Source organism: Phaenicophaeus curvirostris, chromosome 12 (genome assembly GCF_032191515.1).
Source record: "Phaenicophaeus curvirostris isolate KB17595 chromosome 12, BPBGC_Pcur_1.0, whole genome shotgun sequence".
Lineage (NCBI taxonomy): Eukaryota > Metazoa > Chordata > Aves > Cuculiformes > Cuculidae > Phaenicophaeus > Phaenicophaeus curvirostris.
Window position 1 is genome coordinate 3,211,230 of NC_091403.1, and position 21,003 is coordinate 3,232,232.

A 21,003-nucleotide genomic window follows, 5' to 3' on the forward strand; every position below is an offset into this window, starting at 1 on the left:
TATTTATAAAAATAAAAAATGAAAACCACTTTTTTCATAAAAGGCTTTGAAACTTGCTTTTAAACATATCCTAACACTGTTTTTTGGACACCACTATATAGGACATTTGTAAAGCTCAAGAAAACAAAAATATGATAATAAATAAATCTGAACACAAATTTTAGAAAAAAACAATTTTCCATTTACCTCCAGGTATCTGCACACCTGATGATCCAGGCTTCATTACTATTCATAACTAAGCCCAACTTTGAAAAGCAGAGATAGTCCACACAGTAAAACTCAATTTATTAAGGTTTAATTAACGTGGAGAAAGAAAAATAAGAAAAAACACTCTTCTCAATAGAAACGTAACACTGCTCTAGAGAAACGATAAAATCATCTTCTAAAAATTAGTCCAAGTACCATCAAAGGAAAACTACGGTTATTTAGTCAATATATAGGAAATAAAGAAGGGTTAGCAATGTCACACAGTCAGTAAACCCCACCTTGTCATGAGTCCAATCCCCTCAGGAGTAGTAGAGGGAGGCTGCTGTAACTGTCCATCCTCCCTTCGTTTCTGGAGCTCCTCGATAACAGGGCTTACTCCTAAGATCAACAAGGCACATCTGTGGATCACAGAGTTGCACGCAGCAGTATACACATCCTGACCTTCAGTCAGATCAGTGCTGATTCTCCGTTCCTGCTGAGACTGAGGAGGTGGATCATCAAGTCTAGTCCCTGTCCCAGTGTTCATCCTATCTCGATCCCGACTGCGAGCTACTTCACGGGCTGATAGGAAACATTGAAATATTTCTGTAACATGCAACACAAAAAAGAAGGTCTTAACTTCTAGACAAAGCTACATACAATGAAATATTCATCTAGATCTTGGGCCAGAAACTGCCCCACTACAAAGAAAAGTATTTTCCCAACAGTACGAGTATACATTAATAATACAAAGCTATAAAAGACGTCACACCAACAGGTTAAATGAAGCATTTACACAAAGATAAGTTTTAAATGAAGAGGACAATCCAATTTGACAAAACAGTAAACACTCTTTCAGTGCCTTATTGCAACATGACTCCTGTTTGGATAGCATCAAAGAGAAAGAGATTATTTCATGTTTGCCTCTTAGCAGAATTACATAAACTACTGTGCTGTAAATCCGTATTCCAGAAACCAGCTGATCTGCAATTCAATACTGAAACAGTTTTGGGCTTTTATTAGCTTTGGTCAGTACAATGAAGATCCTATCAAAATTCTCACCCTTCAGTTTGCTTAATTCAGCTGTTGTCTTAGGCGTCAGATTTTTCTAAATAAGCTGTGTGAAAGACCGCATCATCTCTGTTCAAAGACCTAAGGCACTCTTGACTTAACCATTTTCGTTTTAAAGGTTCAGTTCCCCTTTGGGAAGGCAAAGGCAAATCCAAGCACTTCTTTCATTGATGAGAATAATTAGAAGCAGTAAGGTGTCAAGGACACAAAGTGAATTCTGCATGTCAGGATCAGCTTCCCTTAGGATCTTCCAAGCTGTCTTCTGAAGGATTCAACCAGTTTTTTAGACAACCCATGAGAAAGTACTGCAGTGTTACAAATACCAAATTTTGATTAAAACCTGTTTTCTAATAGATTCAAGAAGGGATATTCAAAGATAAAAGTGAATTCCAACTCGGTCAACAAATCGTTATCAAGAGAGTGGCTCCATTTCCAAACTTCAGAATAATATCACCCTTCAAAGCTTATTACATACAAGCTTAACACATACAAACACAGCAAAAATTCCATACATACTAATTTAACCTCAGACGCCTATTATATAGAAGTTCAGAGACAACAATGGGAAATATGAGAAGTACTGGTACACGTCAGGTGCCCTGAGAATTGCCCATAAAGGCAGACCACTTGCCTAGTATTCCCATTCCCTTGTACCAAAGGACTTGTCTGACCCAATAAAAGCACTATGCCATTTTATAAAAATAAACTTCTCACAATCTTTAAGCAGACAAATCTTTCATAATCTTTTAAACAATTTCTCCATTTCTCCTCAGAGACAAAAATACACTGTCTGTCCGAAGCACATGACATTATCGACACACATAACTAGTACTTACTACCAGCTGTCATAACTTCATGTTCTCTTTCCTCCTCTTCATCTTCTTGTTCTGGGTGTCCTTCTTCTCTGTCACGTTCTGCCTGCTCCTCCATTTCCGCTTCTTCATCAATTGTACGAGTAAAGGAATGTTCTTGAGTATCAACATCAGCAGATTCTTGGTTATCTAACATCTTGATTAAGAAATACATACATACAGTGAAATTAATGATCACCAAAATGAAAGAGGAATATAAAAAACCCACATGTATTTAATAAGATTTTTTCCCTATCAAAAAGATACCTTTGATATTGTGTCTTACCCATCTGTCTCTTGAGGATGATCTAGTCTGAATAAGCTCCATGTTCTTGCAGGCAAGCAAGCGACTCCGAACTTTATATACACAACGGTATACTTCTGCCAAGGCTTTGCCTGGCTGGTACCTACAAAACATAGACCCAAAAGGAAAAAAAAAAATCATACAAACTTTCTTTTAAAAAATGGAAGGTGAACTTTTAAAAGCAGTTTTAAGTTACTTGCCTACTCTCACCACAAGCTTGACTAAGTAAACTTGTATGTTTCAGAAGAGCTGCAAGGACAAATCTGGACACAGTATCGAGGAGCGATTCATTACTTAAAGTTGCAGTATCCCAATCTGTAAAGAGAAAGGATTTATTAAACTTGGCTACTGTCCCTTATCTTCAGTTTGGAGGGAAAAAGAAGGTCGAACTACATGTTTGCCAAACAATGCAATCAGTGTCAAAACTAAGTAACATACACAGACACATACACTCTGTTAGGCTTCCAACAGCATACCTTTGCTAACAGCATAATCTTGCATGCTGATCCAGAGGCTCCTTGCTGGCTCTTTTGTACAACCCAAGGCCAAATCAACATAGACAGAAATCTCAGGTCTCAGCTTATAATCAAATGGCTTCTGTTCCTCATTTCCAGACAGGGCCACTTCTAATAAGGAGCTCATGCATTTGTCTAACAGAGGGGAAATAAGAAGTTAAACTCCACAGCTTCTGAGGATTGCACGCATAGGTCCAATAGTGCATAAAACAGCTTTCACTCTCCATTTCATTTTTAAAGAAAATAAATCCAGACACCTCATTGTCCAACTACAAACTCAATTTAGAAAAGGAATAAAGTGAGTTAGAGTTACAATTTACCTAAAACGTATGAAGCTTTAGAAGCATTATCCAACTCTGCTTCAATAGTAAAATTCTGGACAACTTATTCTACTTGAACTATACATCCATACGCTTGCAATTACTGCACCTTCAGACACGGACCCATTTCAAAATACTGTGTCTTGTAAATAAGTCTTGAAGGAGTCTACTCAGAATCCGAGGAAGAAGGAGATGTGAACTCAGAGGAACATACCACAGAGAAGGAGAAGTAAGTGCATGATTGAGATAGCAAGGGATGACTAGAAATACTAATGAGGAGTGCTGTTAACACTTCTAGTATATCAGAAGGATTGAAGTTTGTTGTCAGTAGTATTGGTTCTAATTAACAAAAAATCCACTCTATAAGTTGAATACAATTTAAGATAATAATTTTCAATGATGAAATGAACAATGGAGCCCCAGTGTAACACTGAGCATTTACAAGTAAAACATCTAAAACTAACTCAGTGAAGTCTGTGTTACTTCTTTCACTGAGAAATTGCAGATTTTTTTCTTCCGTATGCATTTACAAGGCCCTTGGTGAACTACAAAATACTTAAACATCCATTTTCCAGCTTTTTGTATTATACATAAATAGACGAGAACGCTGAAAGACAAACCGTAAGTACACAGGCTTATTCAAAAACCATGAGAAATTTCAAAACAGAACACAAATATTTACAATGACCATCAGACATGTATTTGACAGCCTACCTAAATGAGGAATATCCATTTCCACTCCATCACTGAAAAGTGGTGTTTTCAGCCAGTAGGCTGTATCTTGTTCCTCGGGGGACACCTGAGGTCCTTGGAGCATGCCACCAAGGCACCGCCCAATGAGCAAAGCGACAGTTCTCTCGAGGTCAACAAGCCACACCCAAGACTGGGCAGGCTGTGGTAAGGGCACTCCAGCAGGATCGATTAATTCAGGTCCACCTAAAAGAAGTAGCAATGAATTGTCAAATCAGTCATTGTTTCCTAGCAAGGGATGTTCACACATTTAAGAATTTGTAAAGGAAATGCATCAAGACACAGCTTAAATAAAAGCTTCATCTTTAACGGGAAAGTTAAACTTCCACCTTATTTTTTACAGATTAAAAGTGTGTTAGTTCTTACACTCACCATGAAGTGGCCACTGTAATTCTTGATCTTCTAAAAGGGCTGCAGCAGGTAACAGTCTGTTAAGACGATCTAAAGGTGGTAACAGATCTAGCAGGTAACTCAACAATGGCCGAGCTACTGACACCGGCAGTAACAATAATGAGTTGACAATCTGAGAAAGCATACTACCAGCAGCCGATACATAGATTACATCTACAGAGGAACAAAAAAACCCCAACATATAATTATAATTCAGAATATAATACATTCCAACCACAATTTAACAAGTCAAAAAATTGCATAAAAATATTCCAGCTGTCCAAATATGTCTGACCTGTACAGGTTGAATTGAGGAAGTTGTTTAATAATTATTAATCCATTCCGTATTTTACTTCTGCACTTTAGAGTAATCTAAAGAATTTACTTTTAAAAAGGGAAACCTACAACTAGCAAACTGAAACAATAGTGCACAGAGACAATACCCCCTCTATTCTGCATTTTTCCTGTATGCAAAATATTATATCAAAATCATGAACCAGATGCTATCCTTGGGTAGACACTTAGGCTCTTCTTTGGGGGAGACTTGGGATGTCTGCATTATACAGACATAGAGACAATAAGGTATTTTATTATTCAAATCTAAATAAACAAGAAGTGCTGTAAGCTTACGGTGCCACTATTACTGATTTTCCTATAAACATTTACCTCTTAATTTTTCCCCAACACTACCATTCCAAGAGCTCTCCTTAAGCAGCGTTGCAGAACGGGAATAGATATCAGTAGCATGAGGCAATAAAAGCTGAAGGTGTTTGTGAAGCAGTGCCACGCTGCTGGAATTCTAGAAGGAAACAAACAACCAAACACAGGAATAATTCTGCAAATGTATAAAAGGGGTTCATTTTTTAAACCAGTTCAACTTTCACATGCTCAGAAGATTTTCAACAGGAATCTTACAATACCCTGTTGATCACGCATCCTGAATTAATTCCCCACCCCCGCCCAAATGATAAGGATACACACCTCACTAACACTGTTGATGTGGCAATAAGCCAGCAGCTGCTTCTGCAGCGAACATAAAAGCTCATGAAGATGAGCAGGTTGGCTGTTTTCTGACGATGACGTGCCCAGTAAAAATTTATCACTGTTTTTTTCCAGTTCTCCAAATGCTTGGTCCTATTAAGACAAAAAGAGTAGGGGGGAAAAAAAACAACAATTAATTCTGTCTTCAAATCAATAATACTTTACTATCATCTTAAAAAGAAGTTCTTTTACCTTTACCATGTGCAGCTATGATTATCAAAGAAATCATGCTATGTCAAGTGGGTTGTGGGATAACCAAACTTGAAACTACAATCATTTGGAATGAATGTTACGAGTAGTGACTGTGAGAGCCTTCAAGCCAACATTTCTATTCCAAAAAAAGGTATTTTCAGATGCTGTAATACTAATTCATTTGACTTATCAAGGATAACTGGATGAAAGAACTCATTCCCCACCCTGCCCCCCAAATCACAATACGTTTAAAATAAGTAGTAAACCTTTAGAATTTATTGCAGACTGAAAGAAAGCAGAGAATTCCAAGGAGATAGCTCAATATAGATGACTGGTGAAGGACTATAGCAAAGAACAAAAATCTACTAACCCTCCCCTTCAGGAGAAAGGGATACTATGCCAGTGAAGTAAAAAAAAAAAAAATTCTCCGATTTCTTTTTGTTACTACATTTAATTGCCTAGTTGAATAAAAAGGTGAGAATCAGTAGGTGTAATAATATGCCTGATCTGTAGTTGCTGAACTATTATAAGGTAGTTACCCCAGTGAAGTTAATTAAATGGATTCATGCTCCTAGTGTCTGCCTATGTCTCCCTGGTGGCTGAGATCATATTCACAAACAGGGTTCCATGCAATCTGCTTACTTGAGATGTTATATTCTATTTTCCAAAAATTTGGAAGCCAAAATAAGAGCAATAAAATACTTTAGTCTGATATGAAACCATGTACATTTATATAAGCCAAGTCAAACAATAAATACCACTACAACAACAGTAGCACCATAATGTTAGAGATAAATTAACTGATCCTAGTTCACTTCAGGACAAATATATATGCAATGCTCCTTTAGATTAAAAAAAAAAAAGCACAATTTTCTGAAAGCGGGGAAAAACTTTTAACCCTTCTGAGTATTAAAAATTCATTGCCATTTAAAAAAATAAATGAATATGAAGCTTATACATACCGTATAAAATCCCAAATTTCTTAGAAGAGTCTTCATTAAGATTTCAGCCAGATGAGTATCTGGATGGCTGCTCTGAACAGCATACGTCTGATCAGAGAGATTCCCGTAGCTGATACATAATGAGGAAGTTTCTGTGGCATCAGATGGTGAGCTATAGCCAAGCAGGGAAGCTACATGGGTGTGATCCTGCAAGCTCGTCAGAATAATATCCAATTGCATTCTCTAAAGAAAAATATTCAGACACAAGAAACACTCTCTGTTAATGAAGAAAAAATAATGAGCTAAGAAAAAAGCAAAAGGCATAGTTATGCAATAAAAATATTCTAATGAGACATGAAAATAAGCTGGAAAACATCACCAAAAAAATCTGAACAGTTTTTTCTGTAGATTTGTAGCATCAGAGAACAGCAAAAATCTGAGATTGAGAGAGAGAGATTAGACATTGGATCAAATGCCTTCTCTAGTTTGTTCTAGTTTTTGATTACTGAGGGAGAAGAATTATTCTAATCCATACATAGGGAAAAGGAAAAGGGTAAAAACAAGACAAGTGCTTTCCTTCTGCTTGTAGGATACCGGGCAAGTCTCCTAACCTGCATCAAATCCTGTTCTTTACATTCAAGAAAGAAAAAGGAAAGAAGGGGATATCCCAGTCATCTTTGCAAAGGAGGGTGAAATCCATGTAGGGAAAGTATTGTACAAGCACTCTTACCAAAAAATAGTTAATTTTATGTCACGCAAATTTGTTAAATCACACCTATATTCAAAAATATCTAACCTTTAAACTTGTCCAGATACAGTAATGCAGCAATTCCTAACCTTTCTGTAGTCAAACTTCATTTAAGAAAATACGTAGTGCTCCTTACCTCTGTAGCTCCTGATTGAGCCAGGTTACAGGTTTTTTTAAGTTGGGCTTTGCATTGTATTACATCAATAATGTGCTTGCACTTTGCAAATGAGGCTCAACTCACTTTTCAAAATGTTCTAGCAAAACCAAAAAAAATAACTGCTTTCAAAGCACGATGTATTTTCACTTGACCTTACCTGTCCTTTTGATAAGCTTTCCCATCTATCAGGACCTTGGGGTAGAAGAGAATGTAGCAATTCCATCCTCTCTCGCAATGGAGGAAGAAGCATGGTTGCTCCTACTGACAGAGTCTCAATTACAACCTAAAATGAGGGTAGCAGAAAATAATTCTTCCGTGGGGAGCAGGGGAAAAACTTTAATTTAATCTTTATAAAGGTTGTGTCTTTATAAAATACAGTACATCACACAATACATTCAAAATATCCACTTAATTTCAATTGCCATCAGAATTCTGTCACACAACAGCACATTAGTACTTGTTCTGTAACGTAAAGCTACGCGATACACTGAAGGACCAAAATGAGACCAACATATTGTCAGAACAAACAAATAAAAAATACTAAGTTTCTATAAGAGTGCTATTTTAGGAGAATTTACTTAAGCAAGTTAATTATTCAATCCACATTAACGTTTTTAGGCTTATTATTAGAAGAACTAATAATTAAAATGTTACAGAATAAAAGCAGCTTTTTACATTTCTCGTGTAAAGATTCTCCTTTACTTTCAGACCATAAAACAGTCACAGTGAGTAAATTTTTTAACTTAAAACTTAAGTCAGAAGCTTGTTCATCAGAGTGCCAAGTTCTCACAGTCACAGAAATCTCTAATTACACAGTCAAAGAAAGAAAGAAAAAGAGAGCAGCAGAATTTTCACAGGTAAACAAAAAAAGCATTACTTACTTCCTGAATTTCATCAGGGACAGAAGAGTCCATCAGTCTGAACAACAAATTTCGAAGAGGACCAGCTTGCCGGCCAAGAATGCTAGTAGCTACACCTCCAGCCAGTGCAAGCGCAAGATGATTAGAAAGCAGCTTCAAACACAACTTAAGAAAATTGTGATGTTCCCTGAAAAAAAGAAATACATCCCTGGTAATCTCTCCAATTATTACCCTTTATTCTCTTTCACTTATTTCTGCACTAAGCTTTTAACTCTCATCTGATCATGCATACTAGAAAGATAAGTAAATTACAACTAGGGCTTGAAAGAAACTGCTGTGAAAAATCTATTGACAATCTACTTAAAAGAATAAAAACCAAAACCAGAATAAAGCATCTTTGAGGACAATGGTTCCCAGAGGCATTCAATTTAGAAAAGTAGTCCCATGAACTGGGAGGCAAAATCATCCCAAAATACACAAACAGACAAATATATTCCTCACATAAAGAAAAAAAACCTTTTAAGAAGTAATGAACGTAATCTTCTCTCAGAAGATTTAGAAGTAGAACAATCTGATTAAAAATGAAAAGTCACGATATTAATTTCTAGTCTTCTGAAAAAGGAAACTTTTTAAAAACTCTGTAGCAAGGACAAAAGTTTCATATGGACCCAATCAGACCAGGTAAAGGAAGAAGAACTTGCAAAGCAGAAAAAAGGTACAGAAGTAGTAAATGCTTTTCAACTATATAGCAAAACGTGTTTTAAAGGATAACTCTGAAAGAAAACATTTAATTCAGGGCATAATGAAAATAAATTCCAGACAAATGATCCTGCTACATTTGAGGCACTGAAAAGCTCCTGTGTTATACAAACAAGCAAATTGCACATTTGAAAGAGCAAATAAATCAGACTTATGCTTGTCAAAGAAAGGACTGAACGGGACTACGTCACATACCACTACGATAAAGCAAAAAAAATCTGTCAAAAATCATGTACATATGCTGTATATACCTTGATGAAGGAAAAGGAAGAGGTGGAATTTCACTGTTAATTTTGTCACAGTAGTGCTCAAGAAAAGAACGAAGATGTGAAAAGGTACTTTCTTCAAGGTCTACGCAGTAGGGTCTGTGCCATGCCACGACTTGCCTGGAATCAAAATCAAAATAAGTTTACTGCTGAAAATATTCCAATCACTTCGTTAAGTTAGCACTTTACGCAGTTGAGTACGTGCTTGACTAAATCTATTTCTTTCTTAGAACAATATGACTGAGACATGTCCTGATCCTTGAAGGGTTTTACGGCTCTCTTCTCTGTGTCTTTAAAAATCAAACACTTCATGAACAAAAACACCTACAATGCCATAAATATAAAGCCACATGTATTTAATCTGATTCATGCAAAAGCTGAACAGCAATCATAAAGTGTTTTTAGTACAAATACTGGATTACAGACTTTGATATAATGTAGGGAGACTTTAAAATGGGTAGTAACACTTAGTACTATTTGAGTCTCATCATTTTCTTAACTGATTTTTCTCAGTTAGCTCCCTTTAAAACAGGACATTTGAAATTCTTCCTGAATTATCTTCTAAATATTAAGTTTTTCTATTCCTTTGTGTTAGTCCATATCTAAACCTGAAGTTTATCTGTTCTCACTTGCTCACACCTTTGGAGTAAAAAAGCGTTATTTCAGTTATTATATATTAATAACAGAACTATTTATTTAGGTAGCCATTTTATTCAGGTTAACATGCAATCATCCAGAATTTTATTAAGGTGTTTAAATCCACATCAATAATTTGTTTAAACTGCCCCAAAGTCTTGTGTTTAGTTTGCCCCTTTTTATGTCAAAGAAAACTGCTAAAATTCTGTCAGAAGCACAAAATAAATAATACTGACTTGTTTCTCCTCCTACTGACTGACTTGTTGATTTTTAGTAAACAGAGGCAACATCCAAATCCTTGGTGCTGCTACATTTTCAACTCTAATGTGTAGCAGTTTAGAAAGAAGAAAGAAGAAAAGAGGAGGAAAGAGAGGAAGAAAAGAGAAGGAGAGAGGAAGAGAGGAGTCTCTTCAGTCTGAAACATAACAAGCATGATATTTGAAATGCACGACATGGTTAACACCTTCAGGAAAGAATTACCTGTGTCCCAAAGCAGACTTGTATAATAAGAATGTATACCCGTTCCCCAGTGTCATAGTTACCTGTCCCTCGGAAGAGCTGTCCAGGCAAGGCTATGGGATGTTCCTGCTGAAATCTGTTGAATTGCAACTCCATCTAAACCACTTACTTTCTTCGGTTTAGTAATGGGACCAGTAGAGTTTCCCTGACCACACTGTCCCATTGAATTGTTACCCCAAGCATAAACTTCATTATCTATAAACACAAAAACAGAAAACAAAACCTGAGATACAACTACTTTTGATCAAGAGGAAGGTTATGTATTTTTACACCTTATTCTTTTTACCATGAGAAAGGGCCAGACAGTGACTGTCACCAATCGAAATATCAACTATTCTTGTAGCTGCCAGCTCTTCAATAAGCTTGGGCCTGAGAGCAGTCGCCTCTGAAGAGCCACAGCCAAGGCACGCGCCACAACCCCACGCATAAACCTAGAGCAAACATACCACAAAATATCAGCACGTCAAACACATATTGTTGTTGACATTGAACAAATAAAATACCAGATAACCACTTACATGTTAACTGAAATTATGCTTTCAACAACACATGCACGGTACTTTCACGACTAACATACACTTCATTGGATCTACATTTCTTCCCCTTAGCCACTTGGATCACTGGCCACAGAGCCACCAATGTGGAGGCCATTGCAACAAAAGAAACTTCTACAGGAAACTTTAAAGTAACTCCTAATCCATACTTCAGAAACGCAGTGCCTTTGAATCACAGTGGGGCAAGGGTCAGTTAAGTTATATGTGTAGAAATGCTTCTGGGGTTACATGTACAGGCACCAGCAAGGGCCAGCATCTACCACCTAAACATTTAACTCTAAACTCTCCTGGGATTTTTCAGATTAGAAATAAAACTTAACACCTATATTCTAAAAAACACATTGATTTTAAGAAACTATTAAACCACTTAACCAATCTGAGTTGGTTATGCATTAAAAACTACAAGCATTACACTGTGTTTTGCTTCCAGAATCTACTTTGCTTCCTGAATCCAATTTGGGTTTGCATTGGTGACATTTATCAACCCCAAAATAATACATCTTCCATGCCTAGGCAAGATGGTTTAAAAGTGCACTTTTTGTGTGACTCCTCAGCACATTCTGAATTACTCTTGCATATTAGAATCTCAGTACGTCAGTCAATCTCTAACTAGTCGAATATTTTCTCTAAAGTAAAAATAACAAATGCCGAAATGGTAAACCCACACCATCATCACTATTTTTCATCATCTGAGTGAAAATTTGCTTTTGCCTACCTGCCCTGTTGACGTCAAGGCAAGTGAAGACTGGCTCCCAGCACAAACCTTTCGAATAAACATTCCTTGCAAGGCTTCTATAACTTTAGGTTTATACACTCTGTTTGTATCACCATGACCAAGTTTGCCTACAAAGGATGAAACACAAGGGGAAGGTATTTTCAACACAAACTACAACAATTCGAAGTACCCTAAAAGAATGCTTTTCAGATTTCCAAAAATGTCTCAGTAGATTTTTATAATTAAAATATATTATAAATTTTATAAAACCTAGCCTCTCGATAACAGTAACTACAGGCTTCAGGAAATATTTATTTATTATACTGCATTTAAAAATTGAAATATTAATCCCATACGAAAGTTAAGATGCTCTGCCCTGTTAAAAACTGATTTTTCAACTGAAATTACAGAAAGAGGGAAACAGATGAATGGGAACAACTCCATACGCACATGCCAGAGGCAGCCAGTTCCTACCCAGTTCTATCAACTACCAATTTGCTTACAAGATCTCTATAGCCTGTGTTTTCCTCTCTTCTCTCGCTAGGCTCGGATGCAATGATAAAGCAATTTCAATCTGAGTTTTAGTTTTTAACCTAGCAGCATAAGCAAATTTAGTCAATAACAGTAACAGCGGAAAATGAATGATTCTGTGTTTGACAAAGCATCTACTGGCAATGAAGCCTAAAAGCCCTTCATTTTGAGACAGGAGATGTTTCTTCAAGAGGCAGTTTAAATGCAACAGCTTCATACATTAATAGAGTTATTGCCTTATCAAATAAGTGAGTTTATTTGAAAACTAGCAGCAAAGTCTTTTTCCAGAATCACTTATGCATTCATTGAGCTTTCTGCTCTGTGAACCCCCTCATTCTTCTGATAATGTTTTTAAAGTCCAGAAACTTGCAGTTAAACTTCAAATGCTCTATTTAAATTTTACTAAAATCCTTTTCTTGAATGTCTGCCAAATGACAAAAAAAAACCCGAAACAAAACAAAACACAACCAAAATACGAGGAGTAAAGAAGCTATGAGGTAGATGGAATGAGACAAAAATTATTACCAAAATGTCAGGTTTCCCTACCGTTATCTCCTCCTCCAAATGACCAGACTGTTCTCCCATCTTTGGACAGCGCTATTGTGTGCGAACTGCCACAGGAAACCTCTCCTACATTGCTAATATCTTTTACTAAAGTTGGAATGTTGCGGCTGTTGCTGTCACCATGACCTAAGGATAAAAGGGAAATATATTTTCTTTTTGTGGAGTTTTAAGTTGTGTTTATGGCTTGTAACTTCAGTAAGATTTTGCAAAATCCATATATATAGTAGTTATCACAAACGATAATTTCTACCCAATTTTGGAAAGATTTGTAATAAGGTTTGGAAGAGATCTGTACATGTATAGCATTAGTACAATTACCAGGCACAGAAATTCTTCCAAAAACATCTCATGAAATTTAAAATTACCTAATCTTCCAAAGTCTCCTTCTCCCCAGGTATACAGCTCTCCATCTTCTGTAACAGCAGCGCTATGCCTGTACCCAGCTGACACACATACCACAACCTACATTACATGCAAAAATGAAAATAAAGATTTTATACAAATTGGACAGGAAGTTTGACAGCTCATTAAAGTCAAGTTTCAGAAGCAATCTACATAAATCAACTTGTTCACATGTGTGGAGCAAACAGAGGCATAAATTATTCTTGACATTCTTTTCTATTTAGTATTTGATACATCGAAATCAGCACATAAAGAGATATGTTTATATATAAAATTAGTCATGATTTATTTCTCAAGCAAATTTAACACAATAATCTAGTCTTACATGTTTAAAATACTGGCCAAAATACAGACAGGGAAGAGGAAAGACTTGTAGGACAATACAAAACCCCTTTTCCCATAAAGCCATTAAAAAGTTGGATACCAGAAGTCCTAATGCTACAGCTAACAAAACCAATCATCTCCTGGATCATCACTGCAGTTAAGCAAAAGCACATGAGCAAGTTTCACTCTTAAAACTAGGAGGAGTTTTACTGACAATGTCATTGTCCAAATCACATGCCTAAAGGCAGCCATAAGTTTTGGTGCTTTGCTGAAAGCAGACCCAGCTTAAAAAAAAAGTTTAAACAAAGCACACTACTTTTTCTTAAGATTTTTTTTTTTAATTTCAAATTTTATACTTCACAACCGAACAGAACAAAAACCGGTGTTACACTACACAAAACATACCTTTCCTTGAAGAGGACCCTGAATAAGTTTGGGATACTTCTGAGTTGAGCTATTTCCATGTCCCAGTTTTCCATAGTCACCATCACCCCAGCTGAAGACTTCACCCTCTGTTGTAAATGCTAAGGTGTGACCATCAGATCCTTTTGAGGATGACACTTTTTTAATAGATCTATGAGGCTCAAAAGTCAATTTTTTCAATGTGGACTGATTATTGGAGTCACCCAGTCCTAGTCTCCCATAGCTGCCTTTACCACAGGCTCTAACAGAACCATCAGTAGAAATAACAAAAGTACAATATTGTCCGGCTTCAATCTATAAACAAAAAAGATTAAAACAGTAAAAAAATAAACATTAGATAAATGTAAAATTCACATATAGTCTAGAAGTCTGTATTTTTTAACAGAATGTTAGGTTTCCTACATAAAACTGTCATATAACAGGATGTAAAAATGGAGTAGAAATTGGAGAAAAGCAAGCAGTAATATCCAAATAGTTGAAAAATATTTTATTAATAAATCTATGTTCTTGAGGTAAAGGATGTAAACAGTGATCTACTTAATTTACTAGCATCTTTTCTACAGGCTACAGAATTCAGGTTGTGTTCAGATCTCCCAGACTCATGAACAGTAATGAACAGCCTTTGAAGGCAACTTACTTAAAGATGAAAAAACCAGGAAAAATTTAAAAAGCAACACAGGTTTTGCTTGATTTTAACCAGTACCAGGTGGTAACATTACAGAAATATGCTGAACACTGAAATCCACTATCATTTGAGATTGGTGTTTATGTAATTAAAATGCATAAAGATCAACATTTGTAAATTTTGTACTTAAAGAGTAACTCTTTGAATCAGATTATTCATTCCACTGTTGTATATTAGTGTTTTGTTCAAAGTGTTTTGAATGCAGAAAATTGCTTTATGATGCCTGCTTCTGCAGTCCACTGGCATATAAAAATTTATCAGTGATCTCAATAGAAACCATTTTAGAAAACGTACCCAACTGTCTAGTGACCAAAAAAACCGCTCAGTTGCAACTCCAGAATCTGAGACTGAGGCAGAAAGAGCATACTGTGTTTGATTTTACAAAGATAATTAAGGTTGCTGTGCCAGCAGTTAGGTCAGTTTGGACTTATAAACTAGGCAACCTTGGTGTGAAAACCACCAAAGGAAAAGAACATTGAGTAGTTAAGAGCTCCTCAACAACAGTAAAAAAAAACCCCAAACAACTACAAGCAAGGAAATTCGTCTGCAAATGCATTTCCTAGCAAGTGAGATAATTCAATCGTTCTTGTTACAGCAGTATTGATCTCCGTGTGCCATGAAAAAAGAAACAGAATGCTTTTTCCAAGTATCAATAAAAATAGCACAATACTTTCAGTAAAATAATTTGTGCAATTTGTTCTGAGCATCACACTTTCATTACACTCGTCTTGACACTCAGAAATAAAGTACAATTTTCCAGTTTCATACTACAACTATGAAGCTGTTAAATGTTACAACATGTACCGCTATAAATGTCACTCACCGTCTGTGCATCAGAAAAACTTGGAGCAAGCTTGGGTTGGAGTATTTTCTCTTGAGTTCCTTCTACCAGTTGATGACTGCTGTTGCTACCCCACACATAAACTTCGCAGGTCTCAGAAACAATGGGAGCATCACCCGTTTGAATGCTGTCAGGGCTGGCACATGTTCTCGAATAATCTGATGCCATTCGACAAACCTATTAACATCAGAGACGTATTCCACTGTAGTATTTTCATTTATTTCTGTATAGTCACACTGTTTAATGCAACTTAGTTTCCCCTCAACGTAATTACCTGACTAAAATACAAATCACCCAACATGGTATAATTAGCTCATGCAAATTACTTTGTTTCTCTACATCTTAGTCTTAGCTCTTCACGTTTTTTCGCCTTCCTCTTCTACTCCAGAATGACTTGGCAGAGACTGGACCATGTCCACATGCCAATCAGATGTGGGAGGGGGAACTAAACGACAATTACCATCAAAGTCAAGGTTCATTTCAAGACATACCTCTTCAAATAAACACAAAGCTGCCTCATAAAGAGAGCATAAGCCATCAGACGATCTAGTTGGCTCTCTCCATTGACTTCGATCAGCAGACGATCCCTAAAATTTTTAAATGTTATTATGAGAAAAATAATTCCATACAGCAAAAGTCCACTTGTACAAAATACATCAGGGATTTGTTCTTAAAGCTAAGCAAAATTAAAAGCTCTTTCTGTAAGCATAAGAGTAAACTACCTTTCTCCCCAGGCTGTGATATCTGTATATACTTCAGGATAATAAAACCATGACAAGTGCTAGTTACAGTCCTACTTATTTTGGTGAAAATATCTGGGTTAGGAGTTTATGTCTCCTAATAATGTTTTATTCTGAAGTGCATGAAGAAAAGGAGACAAGGCAGATTGCAAAACTTTGAATGCTAAGCAAACTCAGTAATTCAAGCCTAAAAAACAGTTCCATACTTTCTAATTTTTTTGCTATGAACTTAAATGCAAAGTTCAAGTAGATCAAGAACATCCTTGATTCTTTTCCTGAAGTCAGATCATAATGCCAAAACTGACAACACAAGGAGAGTTTTGCCGTTTCACCTCCTCCACCTATGAGGAAACGGGCAGATAGAAAGAGAAAGGAACAAAGATAATCCCTTTTTAACATATTAAGCAAACTAGCATTCAATGTTGACAAACTGCTTAAAGTTAAGACAGCAACTACATTTGCAATGCAGAAAAATCAAAGCTGGTACACTCACCAAAGACCGTCGCATCTGTGTTAATATACTCATAAAGCAATCAAAGCTGATCATCCCTTCCGGACTTTGCAGCAACTTGGTTTTCTCCATGGTGTTTACTACAGCTGAAGCACCTAAAGCCATTTCTATCCATTCCAGAAGATATCGCAAGGAACCTCGTTGGGCAGCCAAACCAAGAAGCAATTCAGAAGCTAATCTACGACCTAAGGTGTCCGCCCCAGAGTTCGGAATTGTTACTCCTTTAAGAAATGTTGTTACTTGTGATAAACAGTCCAGCCCCATTGGTGGGATCTTGCTTTCATTTGCTAAAGATAAAGGTGGTAAAGAGCTCACAACTTCTATTGCAGTATGGATAACATCATTGCAAAGACTGAGGCCAGGTCCGGATGCAGGCATCATCCAACTTTGTCTTAGCAGTGCAAATAACAAGCTTAACCCAGTCCGAACCCCCATTTCTATGAGTGCATCTGTACTTGACCTAGGACGTTCACTGACAGAATGCACATCTGTTGATCCAGAACTGCTTTCTGGTGAATGCTGCTGCTGTTTCACCTTACCCTTATCGTGGTATTTATTAGAAAGTGCATAGAAGACACGCTGCAACACAAGGAGACGTTTTCGAAGTGCTCCAGCAAATGGAGAGTCTGAGCATACCATCTTCGCCAGTGCCAGCTGGCTGCTAAGAAGGGCATCCAAGTAGTGGTCCTGTTCATCACTTGATAGAGACTCCCGCTCAAAATCTGGTAACTGAGGTCCTTTGAGGCACAGAACCTGCTGGGGCAATGGCACTACTTCTTTATTGCTGACTAACTTAGCATACAAGATAGAAACTCCCTCCCTTGTTGCAATAGATTCACTGTCTTCTGTGATCCAGGAGCTGTTTAGGTGTTCAAGCCATTTCAGCTTCACAGGTGGGACCATAGTTGCCATGTTGGTTTACTCCTTTCCCATTAGTCCTGAAGATGAAAAAAACCTGTAAGCAGGTGTGCAGTATCTACAGAAATTTTACAGTAAGACAAATCCTAATAATCACTTAAGAAAGCCAGAAGCAAAAGATTAATCATGAAGAATAACCAAAGTCCCACCATTTTACCCATATAACTACTACAACCTGGAATTCATGTCAAATATTAACAGGATAGTTTAGTAATATAAAAAAAGATATTTTGCAAATTAATTTTTATCTTCATTAAAAGAAGTAGTACAGGCACATGTACAATTTCCTTACCATCATGTAAGAAAGCATGTCTGTATTTTATAAATCCACACACACAAAAACTTAGACAAAGCAGATTTAATTCTGCTGTGTTTCAATGAAAATTAACTTTTACTATTAACGTTATAATGAAATCACTACAAAATTCCTGGGAATCCTGCAGTTAAAATGGGTTTCCTCACCTATACCACAAAACTTTTTTTGGAGCAGGGCAAATAGTAAATGCATTTACTGAAGAAAACTGCATATCTTCTAAGGAAAGAAGAACCATCCCTGTACCTTAAATAAGCATAAAATAAGAGACTGAAGATGCATCTAACTACACTTACAAGTTATTTACATGAAACGGAAACAAATTATGAAGCAGTAACTATAAATACTGCTCATTTCTTCCCTTTGTCACCGCAGCAATTGAAACACTCAGAAAGAGAAAGAGGAACTTGATCTTGCTGTTCATCCCAGCTTGTTTATTTTGTACAGTATCAAGCCACTGACTGCATGGATGCATGAGCAACACCCTGACGTAAAACTGACCGGGAGATATAACAAAATAGGTATTCCACTAGAAATTTCAGTATTTTTTACATATACATAAATACATATATTTTTATATACTAGAAATATTTCCATATTTCATGCCTTTGTGTATAGAAGCACAAGTAACTTCCTAAGACGTTAATTTATTTTCAAAAGTGGAATAATTCTTTAAAACACCACAGTTAATATCAAAGTGAAATTAAAGGAAATAAGATTTAAAATGGATTGTGGGGTTTATATAATGTGCCATACAAAAGCTAAAATGGGACTGGAAAGTAACAGTACATTTTCCAGCCACTTAGCACCGCCTCCTAAATTATCTATTGAAAATGTAGATTTTTCCAGAAGGGGAACAAAGCAAACGCTAAAGAGCTCTCATAAATCCACTTGCTTGGCTCAGGTATGAAGACTGTCAAATCTCGAAGAACTAATTTTTTCAGATTTTTATTACAGCTTCTGGAAATCAAGAAGTTTTTAGGTCTTCTCACTTTGAGCTAAGTGGGACAGCTTTGATCAGCTTCAAATGCAAGTAGAAAAACAAATCACCAGAGCGGAAAAAAAAAATCACAAAACAATAAAAGAAGTTCTCAACTTCAACATAATCAAAGGACTTCAGAATCTAAAAGTGCAGCAAACAGTCCTGTATTCCAAGGGGGGAGGAATAATACCAATAATTTTAAAAGCATTTTAGCATGGGGTTGAAGGTCAAAGTTCATAAGGCTACAAATGTCCTTTTTTTTGAGCCAAGCAGGAAAGCTTGGGCCTAGGCAGAATGCATACACGACTTCCCAGAAGAAACTTCTGCAGTCTTCCCTTTCCATGTGAGCTTGGAAATTCTGGAAAGTATTTGAATTTGTCACCCAAGAACTGCCTCCACGAAGCTGACAAATGTACCCTGATATAAGTAAACAGGAAGTTCCCTTCTAGGGTTTAGAGTTAAAAAAAAAAAAATTACTGAGAAGGTGCTGTGTATAGATCTAAGAGAAGGTTTGCTGTGATAAATTGATAAATTAGAGCAAAGCAGACATGTTAAGTTATAATAACCTGCAGCAACATCAGGATTAACTTCTGGGAAGTGAAAACATTTATCAGAAGGGTAATGATAAAAACATTTAAGTACGATCCAGAAGGTTCTGAATTCTGGAAAAATGAAGGAAGCACTGCTTGATGAACCACAATCTGAGAATCAATATGCATGAAGTGATACACAGCATCTTCAATTGGTATGAAGAGAATACGTCTTGTTAAACCTTGATTCTAAGACACACCCTAGAGATATTAATAAATTCAGAATTAGCAAAGCTAATACATGTCTCACTACAGCAGAACTCATGCACAGACAAAACCAATCATTCTGACAGAAGCAAAGTGCTCAGACTCTTAAAACTGCCACAGAAGCAGCTGAAAGCTCTGTTTTCTGCTAAGCTCTTGGAAAACGGCACCTATAAAGCTGCAAATATTACAGCTCCTAAAATTCAGAAGTTTTCTCAGAGCCTCACAATAAGCCTCACAAGCATTGACTCACTCTCTACTCCCTGCAATGAGCAATTTCAGCAGCCTTGTAAGATGCTGACTACATTCATCTTTATGTTACGGGAACCTACCTACAAAACCTTGTACCACAAGAAGCTGGAAGACTGCACAGCAAATCAAAGGCAGGAAAGAACAAAACTAAAAAGCATGCAGAGAAGTGATTATGAAACTTGCATGTCTGAATTCTATTGACTGCCTCACAGCAATGTTATGCCACCTTTCCCCAATGGGTAAGCAAAGATATTTTCTTTCTTTGCAGAGTGCAAGCAAAAAAAACCCTTAACAAATGAATAAAAAAAAAATCAGCAGATTTGTGTATTTCTAAAAGACAGAGTTCTTCAACATGTGTTCACTGACAATGATCTTTCTCAAGTTCATAGCAGTTTCATTTACTATTTTCAACATAAGCGCTCCTACAGCAAACTGTGCAAGCAGCATTTTAAACATGATGTCACCTGGATGGTTTCTGAAAAGAATTAGAAGATTTACTATTTAAACACATAGCAGACAGGGCACACTACAGCTCTCAATATTGCCAGGAGTGATTAAATCTTCGTTTGAAACGGTGAGAAATAATTGCTATAGATGGCCCAGAAAAATCAAGCTTTTTGTGGCTTACACAAAACTTGGGAAAGATTTCACAATCAGAATAATCAGGTAATTGCACTAGCTCATTAAGAATATAATTCAATTAATTTACCTGCAAGTGACACTGATAATTCAAAAACTTCTATTTTCCAGGATGTTATTTTAGAGGTGCTTAAGAAAGCAGAAGTTTTATAGCTGATCACAGGTCTGGAACAGTTACTTTATTTGAAGGACAGCTGAAAACCTAATGCAAATGTTTCTATTTAGTGACTCACTTTGAGGATAATACTATAATTCCTTTATACAAGTGGAATCTCGTCCAAGTTGCAACATTTTAGTTCTGTAGCATAA

General features: G+C 36.5%; 1 protein-coding gene across 1 annotated transcript in view; it reads right to left on the reverse strand.

Moving 5' to 3' along the window:
• The window catches only part of HERC1 (HECT and RLD domain containing E3 ubiquitin protein ligase family member 1), a 62,047-nt gene extending 44,324 nt beyond the window's left edge, over positions 1–17,723 (reverse strand). Inside the window, exons 1-22 of the mRNA XM_069867124.1 lie at positions 16,779–17,723; positions 16,037–16,132; positions 15,528–15,722; positions 14,002–14,313; positions 13,236–13,332; positions 12,853–12,996; positions 11,776–11,903; positions 10,793–10,937; positions 10,530–10,701; positions 9,337–9,471; positions 8,348–8,513; positions 7,624–7,749; positions 6,583–6,804; positions 5,369–5,521; positions 5,054–5,186; positions 4,370–4,561; positions 3,962–4,183; positions 2,889–3,062; positions 2,613–2,727; positions 2,395–2,515; positions 2,094–2,265; positions 486–792 (exon numbers count right to left, since the gene is read on the reverse strand). Of these exons, the coding sequence (XP_069723225.1) occupies positions 486–792; positions 2,094–2,265; positions 2,395–2,515; positions 2,613–2,727; positions 2,889–3,062; positions 3,962–4,183; positions 4,370–4,561; positions 5,054–5,186; positions 5,369–5,521; positions 6,583–6,804; positions 7,624–7,749; positions 8,348–8,513; positions 9,337–9,471; positions 10,530–10,701; positions 10,793–10,937; positions 11,776–11,903; positions 12,853–12,996; positions 13,236–13,332; positions 14,002–14,313; positions 15,528–15,722; positions 16,037–16,132; positions 16,779–17,708 (4,457 nt within the window). The 5' untranslated portion in view covers positions 17,709–17,723. The remainder of the gene's footprint in view (positions 1–485; positions 793–2,093; positions 2,266–2,394; positions 2,516–2,612; positions 2,728–2,888; positions 3,063–3,961; positions 4,184–4,369; positions 4,562–5,053; positions 5,187–5,368; positions 5,522–6,582; positions 6,805–7,623; positions 7,750–8,347; positions 8,514–9,336; positions 9,472–10,529; positions 10,702–10,792; positions 10,938–11,775; positions 11,904–12,852; positions 12,997–13,235; positions 13,333–14,001; positions 14,314–15,527; positions 15,723–16,036; positions 16,133–16,778) is intronic.
• Positions 17,724–21,003: the final 3,280 nt, after the last annotated feature.